The sequence below is a fragment of the Macaca nemestrina genome, chromosome 4, assembly GCF_043159975.1.
Source record: "Macaca nemestrina isolate mMacNem1 chromosome 4, mMacNem.hap1, whole genome shotgun sequence".
Lineage (NCBI taxonomy): Eukaryota > Metazoa > Chordata > Mammalia > Primates > Cercopithecidae > Macaca > Macaca nemestrina.
The window spans coordinates 77583166-77600007 of record NC_092128.1 but is presented as its reverse complement, the minus strand read 5'-3'; the positions used below and the strand labels follow the sequence as shown (position 1 = coordinate 77600007).

The 16842-nt window shown below is 39.0% G+C and overlaps 1 protein-coding gene and 2 long non-coding RNA genes across 5 annotated transcripts in view; 2 read left to right on the top strand and 1 right to left on the bottom strand.

The window, feature by feature from the left end:
- The window catches only part of LOC105475564 (core 1 synthase, glycoprotein-N-acetylgalactosamine 3-beta-galactosyltransferase 1), a 115186-nt gene extending 112747 nt beyond the window's left edge, over window positions 1-2439 (bottom strand). Inside the window, exon 1 of one of the 3 annotated variants that reach the window (XM_011730925.2) lies at window positions 2248-2439. In XM_011730925.2, the coding sequence (XP_011729227.2) occupies window positions 2248-2254 (7 nt within the window). In that variant the 5' untranslated portion in view covers window positions 2255-2439. Of the gene's footprint in view, window positions 1-1662; window positions 1789-2012; window positions 2196-2247 lie in introns of those variants that run through there. The other 2 variants (XM_011730929.3, XM_071094864.1) reach the window with 2 other exon arrangements.
- LOC139362805 (uncharacterized) lies at window positions 1717-16097 on the top strand. Its single transcript, XR_011622177.1, has 2 exons — window positions 1717-1804; window positions 12327-16097. It is a non-coding gene; the product is annotated as an uncharacterized lncRNA (long non-coding RNA).
- On the top strand, window positions 2612-9252 carry LOC139362804 (uncharacterized). The gene is made up of 2 exons (XR_011622176.1): window positions 2612-6076; window positions 6347-9252. It is a non-coding gene; the product is annotated as an uncharacterized lncRNA (long non-coding RNA).
- Window positions 16098-16842: the final 745 nt, after the last annotated feature.

Here is a 16842-nt window from a genome sequence, read left to right as displayed (position 1 = left end):
TCCCCTTGGACATTTGAATTAGCTGCAAAATAATTTAAGTACACATTGGAGTTCCTCTCTAACCAGATTTCAAGATAAAAGGCTAATTTCTCATTTTATGAACAAGTCTCCTTCCCAACTCCACCCCCTTTCTTCTTTTAAAAGAATGACTTAATCCCACTGAATCTGGAGTAAAAAGATTTTTGTCATACCTTTCTTTCAGCCTTGCTATAGTTTGTACATCAGCCTCTTTAATCAAATCTTAAGAAATCTTCTAAAAGAAAAGATGGTTGTATTGGGAAGCTTAAACTTTTAAGCCTATCTGAATTTAATTTCAGCATCAAGCTTTCCATTTTCTACTTAAGGTTTATTTATAGCTGCACTGTCATAAAAATTCCAATCAATAATTTTACCACACAAAGACTCTACTTTAAATTACCATGGCTTATAAAGTTAAACTGCATAATGCAATTTTAATTTTAGCACAAATCAATATACAAATAGTAGCATATGCCTAGTGACATACTTTTTCATATTTCTATTAGGTAAACACGAATTCATTATATGTACTCTGAAATAAATTTGTGATACGATTTTAATAACTGAATATTGAATTTACTCAATGTAGTCTAGTCTTAAAAAGAATAATTATGAAAAACTTTAAATAGGAAACACAAAATATTTCTAAAATGCTTAATCCTAAGTAGGAAGATACAAAAAAATACAAATTCCAGGCAAATTTAAGAGAGGCATTTAATGGTTCTCCACTAATACTGAAAAATTATTCTCTTTATGAAGAATTTTAAATGAGTCATACTTTCCTGACTAAATCATTGCTTTACTCAACATTAGGTGAAGAGTTAACTGTTTGCTAACTTGAAACCTTATATTCACTTAAACTGTACATCTACATATAAACGCTGGTAGAAAGCATAGTTTACTATATACAATACTTAAAACATACAGTATCATGTGCATCAAGCTCATCTGACATTTACCTAAGAGGGTGAAAAGCTGTCATCTAAATACCTTCTAAAAACTCAGATTCCCACTTCCCAAACTCACACCACAATCAAGCAACTTGAAATTATGCACACTTTTTCCTGGCAAAGCTATGTTCTATGCCCAACTTTTAGTAAGTTAACATATTTCTGTCCCTTACACACTGGCCTAATTATTCACTGATTCATTATGATTCTAAATTTATAACTTTTAAATTCATAATGAAATCAATCCATGGTTAGCACAATAGTTTTCTATCTTAAAAAGCGTGAAACGGAAATCGAGTAATATGTACAATGGATATAGAGAACTAGGTTAGAAATCTTGAGAATTTTTCTAGAATGTGTGGGTTTTGTGTTGCTGATATTGTTGTTTGCTTTAAATGCGGGGCGGTGGGGGTGGGGAGACGGTAAGGGCTAGGAAAGAATAAATCCACAGCGCTAAATTATGGTCATGTTTTAAGAGTGTACAACTTACCCAAATTCAAAGCAATATGGACAACTTGTCAACACCTACTAACCCCATCACAATTTGCTGGGGGAAAATGGGGTGGAGATGAAAAAAAAAAAAATCTTTTTAATGCCTTTCTTCCTCCCCCACGCAGCGAATGCCCCAACACACACGTATCTGGTTCACTCTGCGGCACGGAAACTTAAAGAAATAAATCAGCCACAGACAAACCTGATGATCCAAGCTAGCCCCAAGCAAGCTCCAGGCACTTCTGGAAGGAGCCTGCTCGCTGGGCGCTCAGGCGGCGCGGCAGCTGAGTAGCTCTCGGCGAAGGTGCCCCACACCTGGGCGCCGAGTCCGGCGGGACCCCCAGGTCAGCGGCGGGGCTGGGAGGGCGCGGGAGGAGGGACCGGGAGGGCCCGGCGGGGCAGGACCGCTAAGTGGTCCGGCCCGGGCGCACTCTGCACCCTGCGGCGCCGCCAGGCAGCGCGCCGGCAGAAGAGGGGCGCGAGCGGGCACAACGGAAGGACCCACGACGAAGAGGAGGCTACAAGTCCACAAAATTGCGGCCGGGTACGCACCCGGACGCTGTGGCAGATCGCTAAGACTCCGGGAGCAGGAAGTCCTCGCGCCTTCCTCAGGAGCCCGGACGACCCCAGCCCGGCTCTGACCCCGAGACACCTGTTCCGCCGCGCCCGGGGTTTAGGTCTATCCTCCACGCTTCCCTACCAACCCGGAGAAGGGGGAGGGCGGGGAGAGGGCGAGGGGAGCCGAGACCTTGGACCCGCAGCCTGAGGGCGCCTCCGCCGGCCGTACCTGACATCAGCTGCGGCTCCCTCTCGCCCCTCCTGGGGGGCGGAGAGGGGGACGACTTCGGACCGGCGACCTTTGCTTCTCTGGGCAGCCGCAGAAGTGGCTCGTGGCCGCTAGCCGAGGCCGCCCGCTGCCGCCCAGATTATTCCCCGGCAGCGGCGGCAGCAGCAGCAGCGGCGGCCAAGGCGGGCCCTACGCGCGCTCCCGCCCGCTCGCTCCGCCCCTCCCCGCAGCGCGTCCAAGCCGTGGCCCGCCTACGGCGCAGCCGCCACCCGGAGTCTCCTGGCGCTGACGTCTCCGCCGCCGCACCAGCCCCAGGGAAGGGCGGAGCGGGAGGGGCGGTGGGCGGGGATACGGCGACGTGAGGAACCGGGGATTGGCCGCCGGGCGCACGCTCCGCCCTAATGCGAAGAGGTCTGGGAAGTCGGTCTTCCAAGAGCAACAGATTTCGTTATAGCCCCCTTGCGGCTTGTGTCTGCTACCCTCCACCTTTCTGATCCTGCTATAAGGTTATGCACTTGCTTCCGGATCTTGAGGGGGACGAAGGCAGGGCAACAATAGGGAAGGAAAAAGGGGATGCCTGAGGGATCTTTGTCTGAGGTACAGGCTCTAACCCTGCAGGACTCTTGTGGCCTGTAGCCTGCTCTTAACCCGTTCATTTGTTTTTCTGTTCTCTCCTCGTACTCTCTTTACTCAGTATCTCTCTGGACTTAATGAAAGGAAGTAATAAGATGAAGTATGCATACGGGTGCTGGGTCATCATGTATGATGACCGAGATAATGATACTAGAAAGCTTTCTGTAGGCACATTTCGTCTTTGGTTCTGTCAGCACTTAGGTTCTGTGGGGCAATGGCCAGAAGAGCTTCTTCGGGGCTACAAAACCTATCTCCCCTTTCACTGGGCTCTGAATAAGGAAGTTGTCTTTGGAATAGGGGGAGGAGACTGCCACCTGTTGAGGCAACCCCATAATAGTCATGAGGTGAGGGTAAGGTATCAGCTTTACTGGCGTTAACCATTATCTACAAGACCAAGTTCCAGAATAGGAAAGCTATCCTGCTTCCTTTAAATGCCCTATCCAAGCGGTTCTTTAGTACTCTACAGCATGGTTGTTAGAGTATGGGCTCTAAAATCAGACTGCCTGGGCTGGCATCTTGGTCCCTCCACCTATTGGCAAGTTACTTAGAATGCCTGAGACAAATAATAAACAATATACATTATTGTTGTTATTTTTTCTTTAATTTGCTTAGGTTCAGCTGTAGTGTAGTTTCTCAGGACATAGCATCAATATATCCAAAAGAATTGTGAAACATAAAGCACATGTAGTGATTCTAATACAGATGTCTTATTTTTCAGATGAGAAAACTAAGGCCAGAAAGATAAACTGATAGGTCCATGCTAGAAGAGAAGTGCAGCTATCCTGCTGTCCAGGTTATTGCTCTTTCCCTGGCTCATGGGTCCAGACTTCTCTCCCTTACATCCTTACCTCCATCCTCTACTCCTCCCCAACTTGTATACAGTTGTTGCTCAGCCTCCTCCCCCTCCACCTTTCCACAATATCTTTCACCCATTGTAAAATATGGAAGGGAGACCCTTTCAGAGGTCAGTGTTCCAAATAGAAACCAAAACTCACAACTCCTTTTCTCATTTTAATTTTATTAAAAGTTATAATGAATAAAGAATAACACTTTTTTCCATTGAGCAAAGATTAGAACCCTTTCCAAAGATAAGGTCAGCCACAGCCTTATCCAGGAAAATTACTTGCTGGAAACAATACTGGACCAAATCAGCCCTGCTCCCACCCTGCCTTTCTTTGAAAATAGCTTTTTTTTTTTTCTTTTTTTAAAGAGATATGGTCTTTCTGTGTCGCCCAGGCTGGAGTGCAGTGGCTATTCACAGATGTGATCATGCACACAACAGCCTCGAGCAACTGGGCTGAGGGCTGAAGCAATCTTCCTACATTAGCCTCCCCAGTAGTTGGGATTACAGGCACAGGCTGTGGCACCCAGCTAATAACTATTGTTTTATAAAAACACTACGTGCTTGTGCAAACAAATTGAAAAATTTTAAACAAAAATGCAAAGAAGTTAAAATCTGTCCAAATCCCATAATATAGAGATAACCATTTCTTAAATTTTGTGTTACATTCTTCTAGGCATCTCTCTAAGAATAGAAGCACATATAGACATATAAATACAATATTTCATAAATTGGATCTTATTATCTGCACAGTGAACAATAGTCATGAAAAACATTATTTTTAAAAGTTGCATAGTGTCTGTTAGATGGATATACCAGCATTTATCCAACCAGTATTCTATTGATTGACATTTATGTTTCCAAGTTTTTACTATCATAAAAAAGTCTCTTATGAACATTCTTATCCACAGGCTGTTGCACAATTGTGCAATTATCTCCTTGGACACATTCCTAGAAGTAACACTAATGTCAGCCAATTCTTTAACATTTTCAATTAGAGAATAAAAGTTGTGGTTACTTTGAAAAATATACTTTATATGTGGGACTCAAAACTGACCAGATTCTCCCATTTGAAACATATTTGAAACACAGGTAAACCTGAGTATTGTTGTTTTTCTTGTGTCTAGTGTTTAATAATGCATGTTAAAGCTCCTTAGAGTAGGTCGGTAGACATTACTGGTTGTCTAAACCAATATCCTTTCTTCTTTACTAGTAGAACTCTGATTTCTTCAGGGTGACAGCATGTCCAGTTAAAAATATTCATGTTCCTAGACTTTCTTAAGTCATGGCTGGCCATGTGACTATCAATTAAATAAAAGTGAATTTCTGTAGAGGAGGCTCAATAAATATTGCTTTAGCCATTTGATCTGTACCCACCCCTTTTATTTTTTTGAACCTGAAACAGGGACATGATACTGGATGTAGAGCAGACATATTTCACCCATAATAACAAAAGCCACACTGACACTATTAATAATGTAGGACACCGGAGGTGCCTAGGTCCGTGGTTGCTTTGGAGGGCCAAACTGACCAGCTCTGGACTGTCCCACTTCTGGATTTGTTGTTAGGTGAGGAAGACTATATCCCTTCTATATAAAATTTTGTTATTGTCTGTTATAAGTATCAAATCCAATTCTTAGTTGACATAATAAGATAGGCCAAGTCATCATTTATTTAGCACTATATACAGAATTTTTTTTAACAGAATGAGATGAAAATGGTGACAGAAAATGTAAACAAGCTAGCAACAACAGTGAAACATTGTCTTCTTTAATAGACTTAGTTTCCCTTTAAATACCTACATTTTACAAATATATTGACACCACTTTATAATAATTAAGTTAAATTTCATGAATTAAATTTTATTAACTCATATGGTAGTATTAAAATATGTTCACAAATTATTTGATACTTCTTCCTTCAAAGGGTCAAACTTCATTCCCCTCACCTTGAGTTTGGACTGTATCAAATGACTTGTTCTCATGAATAGAATGCAGAGGAAATGATGTAGTGTGACTTCTGAGGGGAAACTATAAAACATGCCAGCCTTTTTATTCTTTCTCCAGGATTACTTGTTGGGGCCAGGTAGCTGTCATGTCAGAGTCATAAGGTCACTCAGGTAACTTATAAAAAGGCTCACATGGTGAGTAATTAAGGCTTCCAGCTAACAATCGGTGAGGTATTGAGGCCTTCTGACAATAGCCATGTGAATGAGCTTGGAAACAGATCCTCCAATCCCAGTCAGGCCTTCATATGATTGCATGCATCCTGGTCAACATCTTGACTGTAACCTAGAAGGAGACCTTGAGACATAATCATTCAGCTACGGTCCTGAATTCCTAAGCCACAGAAATGGTGAGATACTAAATGTTTAAATGATTTTCGTTTTAAGCCACTAAGTTTTGGGATAGTTTGTTATGCAACAATAGGTAACTCATGCAGCTGGATATAATAGAGCCTAGCACAATGCCTGGCACACATGCTGGTGTTCGATTATTTGTTGTTTGAATGAATAAATAATTGAATGAAGTATATCTTTTACACTTTAGTGGGTAGCATACAATGTTAGGTTTATCTTTGCTCCCTGACACCTGTATTATCTAAGGGTTTTTTGATCTCTCATAGAGAAATGAAGTGTGAATCTTACTGAGAGCTAAACTTCGCCAGTTGTGGAAGTAACACGGTGAACAGAATGGAATCCTTGAAACTTGAATTCTGCCCCCAGTTGTTTTTCCTCAATCAAAAATGTTTTAAAAATTAATGAGTTAACACAAAATTAAACCATGTCTCGAAACCAGACAGCCATCTTGTCTGCCATCTCCAAGCAAATTACAGATTGACTCATAATACAAATTTGCCCACAGGGCTTGCAATACTATTTCACAAGGTAGGCTGTATTATTTCTCTTCACAAATGACCAGTCTGATGCATAGCACGTTTAGCTACAGATGCCTCTGATGACTTTCCCTGCAGCATTTTCATGGCTCACCAATAGGTCTGTCTGCATTTCTCAGGTCTACCAAGGGGGCGGTTCAATTCTCCTTTGATGTAATCGATCCAAAGATCAGAATCTACAGATCTAAATTCTCTCAAAGCCCTCTTTTGCAGGATTCTTGCATTCTTCCTTTTCAAACTGAATCATTTCCTGAAAAAGTCAACTGAAAATGGATGGCTCTCCTGTAAACTTTTAAACACACCTCTAGCCTTTTTGTAGCCACCACTTTGGTAAGCCCAGTCAAGGTACTTATCCTTCAGTGCCCCCAGTTTTATCACTGATTAGCTGGATGACCTGTAATAAGTCACCTACCCCTTCTGAATCTCAATTTCCCTATCCACTAACTGGGGAAAATAATCCCAATGTACTCCAAAAGGCAGTCAATGAGATTATGTATAAATATGCTTTATATATACAGTATTAGCATTCTTTTAATTAAATTAGGCTGATGAGGTCTACCTTATGTTTAAGCAGTTAAGCATTCATTAAGTATTTTACGTGAATACCATGGAGATCTTTCTTTCAGGAAGTGACAACTTATTTACTGATTTTACTGTGTACTGTATAAAATAGTAGCATCATTCATAACAAGCAGTTTGGATTTAAGAGTATGGCGGAATGGTAGCTTATATGTCAGATCTCATTTTATTAGCCTGTTGAAAATTTATTACTCTTTTAAAAGAATGCATAATTATCACTGGCTCCTTTTTCTTTTCATGAATTAATTTGTAACTGTGGCTGAGTATATCTGCTCCTCTTTATTGTAACAGAGGTACTTAAACAAACTTAATAACAAACATATATTTAACCGGTTATTTGAGTTTATGAGTTCATCCTAGAGCAAAATTGCATCCAATAGCAAGAAAATAAATGGCAGAAAACATGTCTTTCTCTTTCAGAGGGCAGAGCTTAGGGCACACAGGGGAAGGCTTTATATACTGGCACATCAAAGGTAGAGATGAGGCAATTATAACAATGCACATTTTTGTGGCATGACTAACCTGAGAGGTAATATATGTTAGAATGAGTAAGACAGAGCCTTAGTGTGAGATTCAAGTCCTGATTCTGTAGTGAATGAATGGCCTTAAATACAAGGTCCCTAGTTTAATTGTATTGTTGTTTCTTGTTTTCAGCTATTCAACTGTGAGCCCAAATCAGTTGAAACTACTGGCCTAATTAGATATCAGACTGTTTGTTGTTGTGGATGATCCCTGAGTAAGAAAAAGAAGAATTCTAGGGGGAAGAAAGGGACAGAGCTTCATGTACCTCATTTCCTATGTTAAATTAGGAAGTAAGTGAAAAATGGACACCAGGAAACAAAGATGAGGGAAATCCTTCTGGCAACATTGTGCTTTTAGACAGAGCTTCTCATCTCCTATTGAAAATACCTGACAGTGCCACCCTGTATAACCTAAGGGAAGATTTTCTAAACAGTTTTTATTCCTTGCAGCTACATCTTCACAAAATTTACCAAGATTTTGAGACAATTGGAACGGCTGGTGGTGTTTTCTGAATTGACTGACAGAGGAATAGGGTTCATATGGAGAATAGAGCAGAGGAAGAAATAAAGAAAAAAGTCTGGGAAGTACATTTAACCTCAAGGGAAGAGGACTCAGTGTGACTCACAGCATATTAGCTTGAAAGCAGAGACTGTCACGTGTGCACTGAGGAACTTGTGTCATCTAGAAAAATATTCTCAGCTTACGAGGCTAGAATCCCTAGGGTTACTCTCTGTTCCTCCAGTTCCCTGGAATAAGAATCAAGAGTATTCCTTAATTGTTTTCTCAATTGATGAGAAACAGAAGCAGAAACATTTGTTGTAAGTGAAATAGTTGGTTTCTTTAGTTTGAAATCCCAAAGGAGTAAATTATTTATAAATGTATATGTTGCATCTGTTATTGTAAAGAACTAATTGACTTACAAATTGTGTAGCTGCATAATGTGGCATTTTTTTTTTCTTATTTCAAGTTGTATTTCTAAATCTAAAGGTGGACCTGTGGTAGATACCTTTTCTGGTTTCTATTCATCCTCCATTGAGAAGCATCTCCTTCCTCAGCCTTTTTCCATAAATTCCCATTTTGCTGAAATGGCTCACAGAACTTGGGCAAATACTTTACCTATGTTTACTCACTTATTATAAAGGATACAGATGAATAGCCAGATAGAAGAGATGTATAATGTAAGGTATGGGAGAAATGGCATGTAGCTTCCATGCTGTCTCCAGGCATACCAACCTCTAGGAACCACTGTGTGTTTGGAAAGCCCCCCAACCCTATCCTGTTGGGGTTTATAGGTATATGGAGGTAATAAAGGTAAAATGAGGTGATAAAGGTAGGGCCCTTTATCCAGTAGACCTGGTGCCCTTCTAAGAAGAGGAAGAGCTCTCTTTCCCCATTATGTAAGGACACAGAGAGATGCCAATCATCTGTAAACCAGAAAAAAAAAAAGCCCTCAGCAGAAACCAAGTCAGCCAGAATGTGGATCTTGGACTTGCTAGCCTCCAGAACTGTGAAAAATAAATTTATGTTGTTTAAGCTATTCAGTCTGTGGTATATTGTTACAGTAGCCCAAGCAGACCAATACAAGGGGCTACCTGAAGGGTTGATGCAAGATCCTGTCCTCTGTTTTGTCTAACTCAGAACTTAGGGCAGAAAAAGCTGGAAAACACGGCAAACTGAAGTAATAACTCTAGACACCTGGAGGCAGAGATTACAGTTGAAACATGCAATAGACTGCCTAAGGCAAAATCTGGAGAGAGTTTATTTGGGAAATTAAAATATTCAAAAGCAACCATGTATACATGGAAATTTAGAAAGCCATGCACATGCCCAGGGCAAAACACATGCTTAGAAAACACCTGAGAAAACCCTGAGCTTTCATTTTGGGCTGATCCCTTAGCACAGTGCAAGCCTAACTAAGAATTGAAGTAGAGCCCTGGCTTAGAGCCAATTTGCAAAGACTGTGAGAGCTCCTGGTATTCGAAGAAATCTGCCAAAACACTAGCTGAACATAGCTAAGGGACAGAGTCTTCAGTGACCATATTGACAAGGAATACAGTCTTTGAAATAATGTTTGAGACAGGCCTCAAATAAACTGACTGCTACAGCCTTCAAGAACCAGAAAACAGCAAAGCCTAGGAAAGTGAAGAAAATCTAATTCCTAGTTACCACATCGTAGGAGCCAAATGTCCACTTTTCAAGCTCACACACCAAAATTACAAAGCATTCAAAGAAACAAAGTATGGCTCATTCAAAGGAACAAAATAAATGGATAGAAACTGTCCCTGAGGAAGTCCAGACATTGGAATTACTAAACAAAGACTTTAAAACAATTGTCTTAAATATGCTCAAAATGCTAAACATGGAAATGAAAACATTGACAATGAACTAAAGGAAGCCAGGAAAATGATGTATGAACAAGATGAGAGTGTCGACAAGGAGATAGTAATTATAAAAAGGAACCAAACAGAAATTCTGAAGCTGAAAAATAAAAATAAAACAATCTAGGTGGCTTCAGCAACAGAACTGAGCAAGCAGAAGAGTCAGTGAACTTGAAGATAAGGCCATTGAAATTATTGAGCCTAAGGAGCAGAAAGGAAAAAGAATGAAGAAAATTTCATTTGTTGGAATGCCAATTGTATAGCCACTTTTTTTTTCTTTTTATGTTGCCCAGGCTGGTCTTGAATTCCTGAGCTTGTGATCCTCCCACCTCAGCTTCCCAAAGTGCTAGGATTACAGGCATGGGTTCAGTATAGCCATGTTGAAAGACAGTTTGGCAGTTTTCTTACAAAACTGAATATACTTTTACTATACAATCCAGCAATTGGGCTCTTTGTTATTTACCCAAATCAGGTGAAACTTATGTCCACACAAAAACCTGCATTTGAATGTTTACAGCAGCTTTATTAATAATTGCCAGAACTTGAAAGTAACCAAGAGGCCCTTTTATGTACCCTTCAGAATTCCTGTGCTGAAGTCCTAACCCCTAGTGTGGCTGTATTTGGAGATGGGGTCTCTAAGGAAGTAGTGCAGGTTAAGGGTGGAGCCCTGATCTGGTAAGAGTAGTGTTCTCAAGAAGAGATACCAGAGCACTCTCTCTTCCCCTCTCTATGCATACACGAGGAAAGGCCGTGTGGGGACATAAAAAAAAAAAAAAAAAAAAAACGGAAAAAATGACGGCCACCTATAAAGCCAGGAAAAGAGCCCTCATCAGAAAGTGAATTATTTGCCAGCAGTGTTGTCACGGATTTCAAGCCTCAGAACTGTGAGAAAGTAAATTTCTGTTGTTTAAGACACCCCATCTATATTTTTTTTTCCTATTTTAAAAAAATTTGAGACAGAGTCTTGCTCTGGTACCCAGGCTGGAGTGCAGTGGCATGATCTCGGCTCACTGCAACCTCCACCTCCCAGGCTTAAGTGATCCTCCTGTCGCAGCCTCCCGAGTAACAGGGACCAGAGGCATGCACCACCATGCCCAGCTAATTTTTTGTATTCTTTGTAGAAATAGGGTTTCACCATGTTGCCCAGACTGGTCTTCAACTCCTGAGCTTAAGCAATCTGCTGCCTCGGCCTCCCAAAGTGCTGGGATTACAGGCATGAGCCATTGTGCCCAGTCCAGTCTGTACTGTTTTGTTATAGCAGCCCAAACAGACTAATACAAGGTAAATGGATAAATAAACTGTGGTACACACAGACAATGGAATACTATTCAATGCTAAAAAGACATAAGCTATCAAGCCAAAAAAAACACATGGTTGAACCTTGTGTTAATCCATTCTTGCATTGCTATGGAGAAATACCCAAGACTGGGTAATTTATAAAGAAAAGAGGTTTAACTGGCTCATGGTTCTGCAGTCTTTGTAGGAAGCATGATGCTGGCTTCTGCTTGGCTTCCAGGGAATCCTCAGGAAGGTTGCAATCATGGCAGAAGGTGAAGGGAGAGCAAGCACATCATATGGCCAGAGCAGGAACAAGAGAGAGAGAGGTGGAGGGGTGATGCCACACACTTTTAAATGACCAGATCTCATGTGAACCAAAGCAAGAACTCACTTATTACCAAGGGGATGGCCATTCATGAAGGATCTGCTTCCATGGTCCAAACAGCTCCCACTAGGCCCCACCTCCAACACTGGAGATTACATTTCAACATGAGATTCAGGCAGAGAGAAATATCCAAACTATATCAAACTTTAAGTGCATATTGCTAAGTGAAAGAAGCTAATCTGAAAAGGTTACAGACTGCGTGATTCCAGTCAGATGAGGGGAAGGAATGATGAATAGGTGGAGCACAGGAGATTTTTATGGCAGGGAAACTATTCTTTATGACACTATAATGGTAGATACATTTCATTATACATTGGTCAAAACTTATAGAATGTATAACACCATGAGTGAACTCCAATGTAAATTATGGACTTTGCTTGATAATGATGTGTCATTGTTGGTTCATTGATAGTAACAAATGTACCACTCTGGTGTGAGATGTTGATAGTCGGGGAGGCTGTATATGTGTGAGGGTAAGGAATATATGGGAATTCTCTGTAACTCCACTGCATTTCACTGTAAACCTAAAATGGCATTAAAAATAAGGTCTGTTAATTTTTTTTTTCAGAGTTTACAGAGACGAAAGGGCCTGTGCGTCATCATCAAGAGGACCAACATATGTGTTATGGGAATTTTAGATGACAAAGAGAGGGGCAGAACTAATATTTGAAAAATTATAGCCAGAAACTTCCAAAATTTTATTAAATATACTAACCTACAAATCCAAGAAACTGAATGAACTCCAAGTTGGATAAACTCAAAAAGACCCACACTAAGACATTCTAACCAACCCATCAAAAGCCAAAGGTAGAGAATCTTGAAAGCAGCAAACAAGAAAGAAGTAACTCATCACGTACAAGGAATCCTCATTAAAATTAAAGGCCAGTTTCTTATCAGAAAACGTGGAAGCCAGAAGACAGTGGAGTGACATATTTAAGTTGGTGGAAGAAAATGAAACCTATTAACTGAAATTTTATATCTAGCAAAACTGGCCTTCAAAATGATGGAAAAGTTAGGATATATTCTGATAAACAAAAGCTGAGTCCAACAAGAAATGCAAAGGAAGTCTTTCAAGTTGAAATGAAAAGACACTAGCCAGTAATTCAAAGCCATGTGAGGAAAATAATGGCCTACAGTAAAAGTAGGGGAAATATAAAAACAAGTGATATTTAATTTTTGTCTGTAACTCTACCATTTATTTTTAATACGATTTAACATACACATATGTAAAAATAATAAATCTCCTGTTGGGGACACAATGTTAAAGATGTAAAAAGACATTAACAACATAAAGGGGGAAGATAAAGATGTGCAGTAGTATAGTTTTTAAATGTTTTTGAAGTTAAGTTGGTATCAATTCAAAATATATTACCTTAAATTTAGGGCATTAAATGTAATTGCTATGGTAACCACAAAGAAAATATCTAAAAGATCTATAGGAAATGAGATATATAGGAAAAGATAGAAAAGGAAATAAGAAAAGAATCAAAATGGTTCACTACAAAAAAATCAACTAAACATAAAAGAAGGCAATAATGGAGAAAATGAGAGAGGAAAAAAGTATAAGACATACAGAAAACAAGTATCAAAATGGCAGAAGTACTTCACTAGGAGTACTATTTTAAATATAAATGGATTAATCTATTCACTCAGAGGCAGAGATTGGCAGAATGGATAAATGCTGTCTGTAAGAGAGTCACTTTAGATTTAAAGACACAAATAAGTAGAAAGTGAAAGAATAGAAAAGATATTATATCCAAATAGAACCAAAAGAGAGCTGAGGAGGCTATACTAATATTAGGTAAAAAAACTTCAAGTCAAAACCTGTTATAATGACAAAGAAGGACATTATATATTGATATATAGATAAATATGTATATCATCAAAAAGTTATAATCATAAACATATATGCACCAAACAACAGAGACCCAAAATATTTCAAGCAAATATTGACAGAATTAAAGGGAAACAAATAGTTGTACAATAATAGTTGGAGACTCCAATATCTTACTTTCAAAAATGAATAGAATATCTAGACAGAAGATAAGTCACAAAATAAAAGACTTGAATAAACCAACTAGACCAAACATGAGTATATAGAACATTTTACCCAATAACAGCAGAATACATATTTTTCTCAAGGGCACATGGAAGATGCTTTAGGATAGATTACATGTTAAGCCACAAAACAAGTGAATAAATTTTAAAAAGTTGAAGTCATATACAGTATCTTTTCTGACCAAGGAGAATGAAGCTACAAATCAAAATCAAAGGAAAACTGCAAAATCCACAAATATATGGAAATGAAACTACACACTACCAAACACTCATTGGTCAAAGAAGAAACTACAAGAAAAATTAGAAAATAATGAAAATGAAAACAAACATATTAAAACATAAGATTTGTTTGTTTATTTTGAGATGGACTCCTGCTCTGTCACCCAGGCTGGCGTGCAGTGACACGATCTCGGCTCATTGCAACCTCCGCCTCCTGGGTTCCAGTGATTCTCCTTCCTCAGCCTCCTGAGTAGCTGGAAACACAGATGCCCACCACCATGCCCGGCTAATTTTCATATTTTTAGTAGAGACGGGGTTTCACCCTGTTGGCCAGGCTGGTCTCAAACTCCTGACCTTAGGTGATCTGCCCGCTTCGGCCTCCCAAAGTGCTGGGATTACAGGCATGAGCCGCTATGCCCAGCCTAACATAAGATGTTTAATAATGAAAACTAAAACACGTATATTAAAGCGTAAGATGCAGCAAAAACAGTGCTCAAAGGAAAACTTATAACTGTAAATTCCTACATTAGAAAAAAACAAAAGATAATCAATGGCCTAACTTTATCCCTTGAGAAACTAGAAAAGGAAGAGTAAACCAAACCCAAAACTAGCCAATGGAAGGAAATAAAGATTAGAGCAGAGATCAATAAAACAGAATAAACAATAGAAAGAATCAGTAAAACCAAAATTTGGCTCTGTAAAAAAAGTAATCAAATTGACAAACCTTTAGCTAAACCGACAAAGGAAAAAAGAAAGACACAAATGATAAATGATTAAAATTTAAAATGAGAATAGGGACATTACTGCCAGCTTTGGATAATCTGGATGAACTGGATAAACACACAAATTAACCAAACTTACTCAAGATGAAATAGAAAATTTCACTAGACGTATAACAAGTCGAGAGATTGAATCAGTGATCAAAACCTCCCAACAAAGAAAAGTCCAGGACCAGATAGCTTCACTGGTGAACTTTACCAAATATTTCAAGAAGAGTTAACACCAATTCTTCTCAACTTTCTGTGAGGTCAGCATTAACCTGATACCAAAGTCAGATAAAGACATCACAAAAAAGTGCACACCAATATCCCTTCTGAATATTGAAGCAAAAATCTTCAACAAAGCACTAGCAAACTGAATCCAAAAGGATCCTTAAAAGATAAACAACATGATTTAAAAATGGACAAAAGACTTGAATAGACACTTCTCAAAAAAATGTACAAATGGCTGATAAACACATGAAAAGAGTTCAACATCTTTAGTTATTAGGGTAATGCAAATCAAAACAACAATGAGGAACCATTTCACACTTACTAGGATAGCTGTAAGATTAAGAAAAAACAAAACAAACTACCCAAACAGAAAATAACAAGTGTGGACAAGGATGTGGAGAAATTGGAACATTTGCACATTACTGGTGGGAATGTAAAATGGAGCAACCACTGTGGAAACCCGCATGGCAGTTTTTCAATAGGCTAACCATAGAATTACCATACAACTCAGCAATTCAGCTCTGAGATATACACCCCAAATAATTGAAAACAGAGACTCAAGAGATATTTGTACATGAACGTTTATTGTGACCTTATTCATAATAGCCAAAAGGTGGAAACAACCCGAGTGTTCATCAACCAAGAAATGGATAAACAAAATATCTTATACACATACAGTGGGATACTGTTCAGCCATGAAAAAAATCAAGTTTTGATGCATGCTACTACATGGATGAGCCTTGAAAACATGATACTAAATGAAATAAGCCAGACAAATGACAAAGTATTGTATAATTCCACTTATATGAAATATCTGAAATAGGCAAATTTATAGAGACAGAAAATAGGTTAAAGGTGGAGGGGATAAAGGGGAGTTACTGCTTAATGGTTATTGAATTTGTTTTGGGTGATGGAAAAGCTTTGTTAAAAGATAGTGGTGGTGTTTGCACAATAGCATGTATGCAATTAATGCCACTGAATTGTACCCTTAAAATGGTTAAAATGTCATAGTTTGTGTTATGTATATGTTACCATAATAAAAAAATAAATGATTCTGTATGTATTTTTAATTTACAGTGTTTTGCTGAAGAAAGGAATAATGCTGGCAGAAAAGACAAATGTATTGTTTTGCTTCCTTTTTTAGGGACTTTAATTATTTGTAGGTAGACAATATTCTTACAGGTAATTAAAGTATGCTTAGTTGTCTTTTTAAAAATACCACATTTTAATTCATTTGAAAAGGAATTGAGTAATCTTGATAGATTATCATACATCTACTTGATGAAATATTTTGTAACCATGAAAATTGTAACTCTTAAGAGTTATCCCATTAACAAGAAAAACAGGAGAAGATTGTTGGAAGAAATCTCTCTACTATGCCTATTAGGTTTGTTGTCTCAGCTGGGGTCTAAAGGCTTTCCTTTTACTTTTCCAATTCTCTTTCCCATTTCCCATGAAAGTTACTTGAATCAATATTCACACTCCTTTATTTGCTTTCACTTTTATTCTCACCAGGTGGTATTTTTTACGATGATATGACTCATCTCCTTCTCTTCTACCTGCAAACTTCCCTCAATAGCAACTTCTGAAGTGTTGTCTCCTCCTGCTCTAGGCTGGCCTTCCAGCCCTACTCTGCTTTGGAGACCAGCCCCTCCCTCCTCTTCAGCACTTGCCTCAGCGACTAACCTGCATCTTTTCTAAATTCCCAATTTCTGTCACTCCTCTGACTTCTATATCCCATTACCTTACCACCTTCTACAACTGTTGCACACTTCTTTCCTTTGCATTATCACTAGATTTTTTGAAACAGCAGCC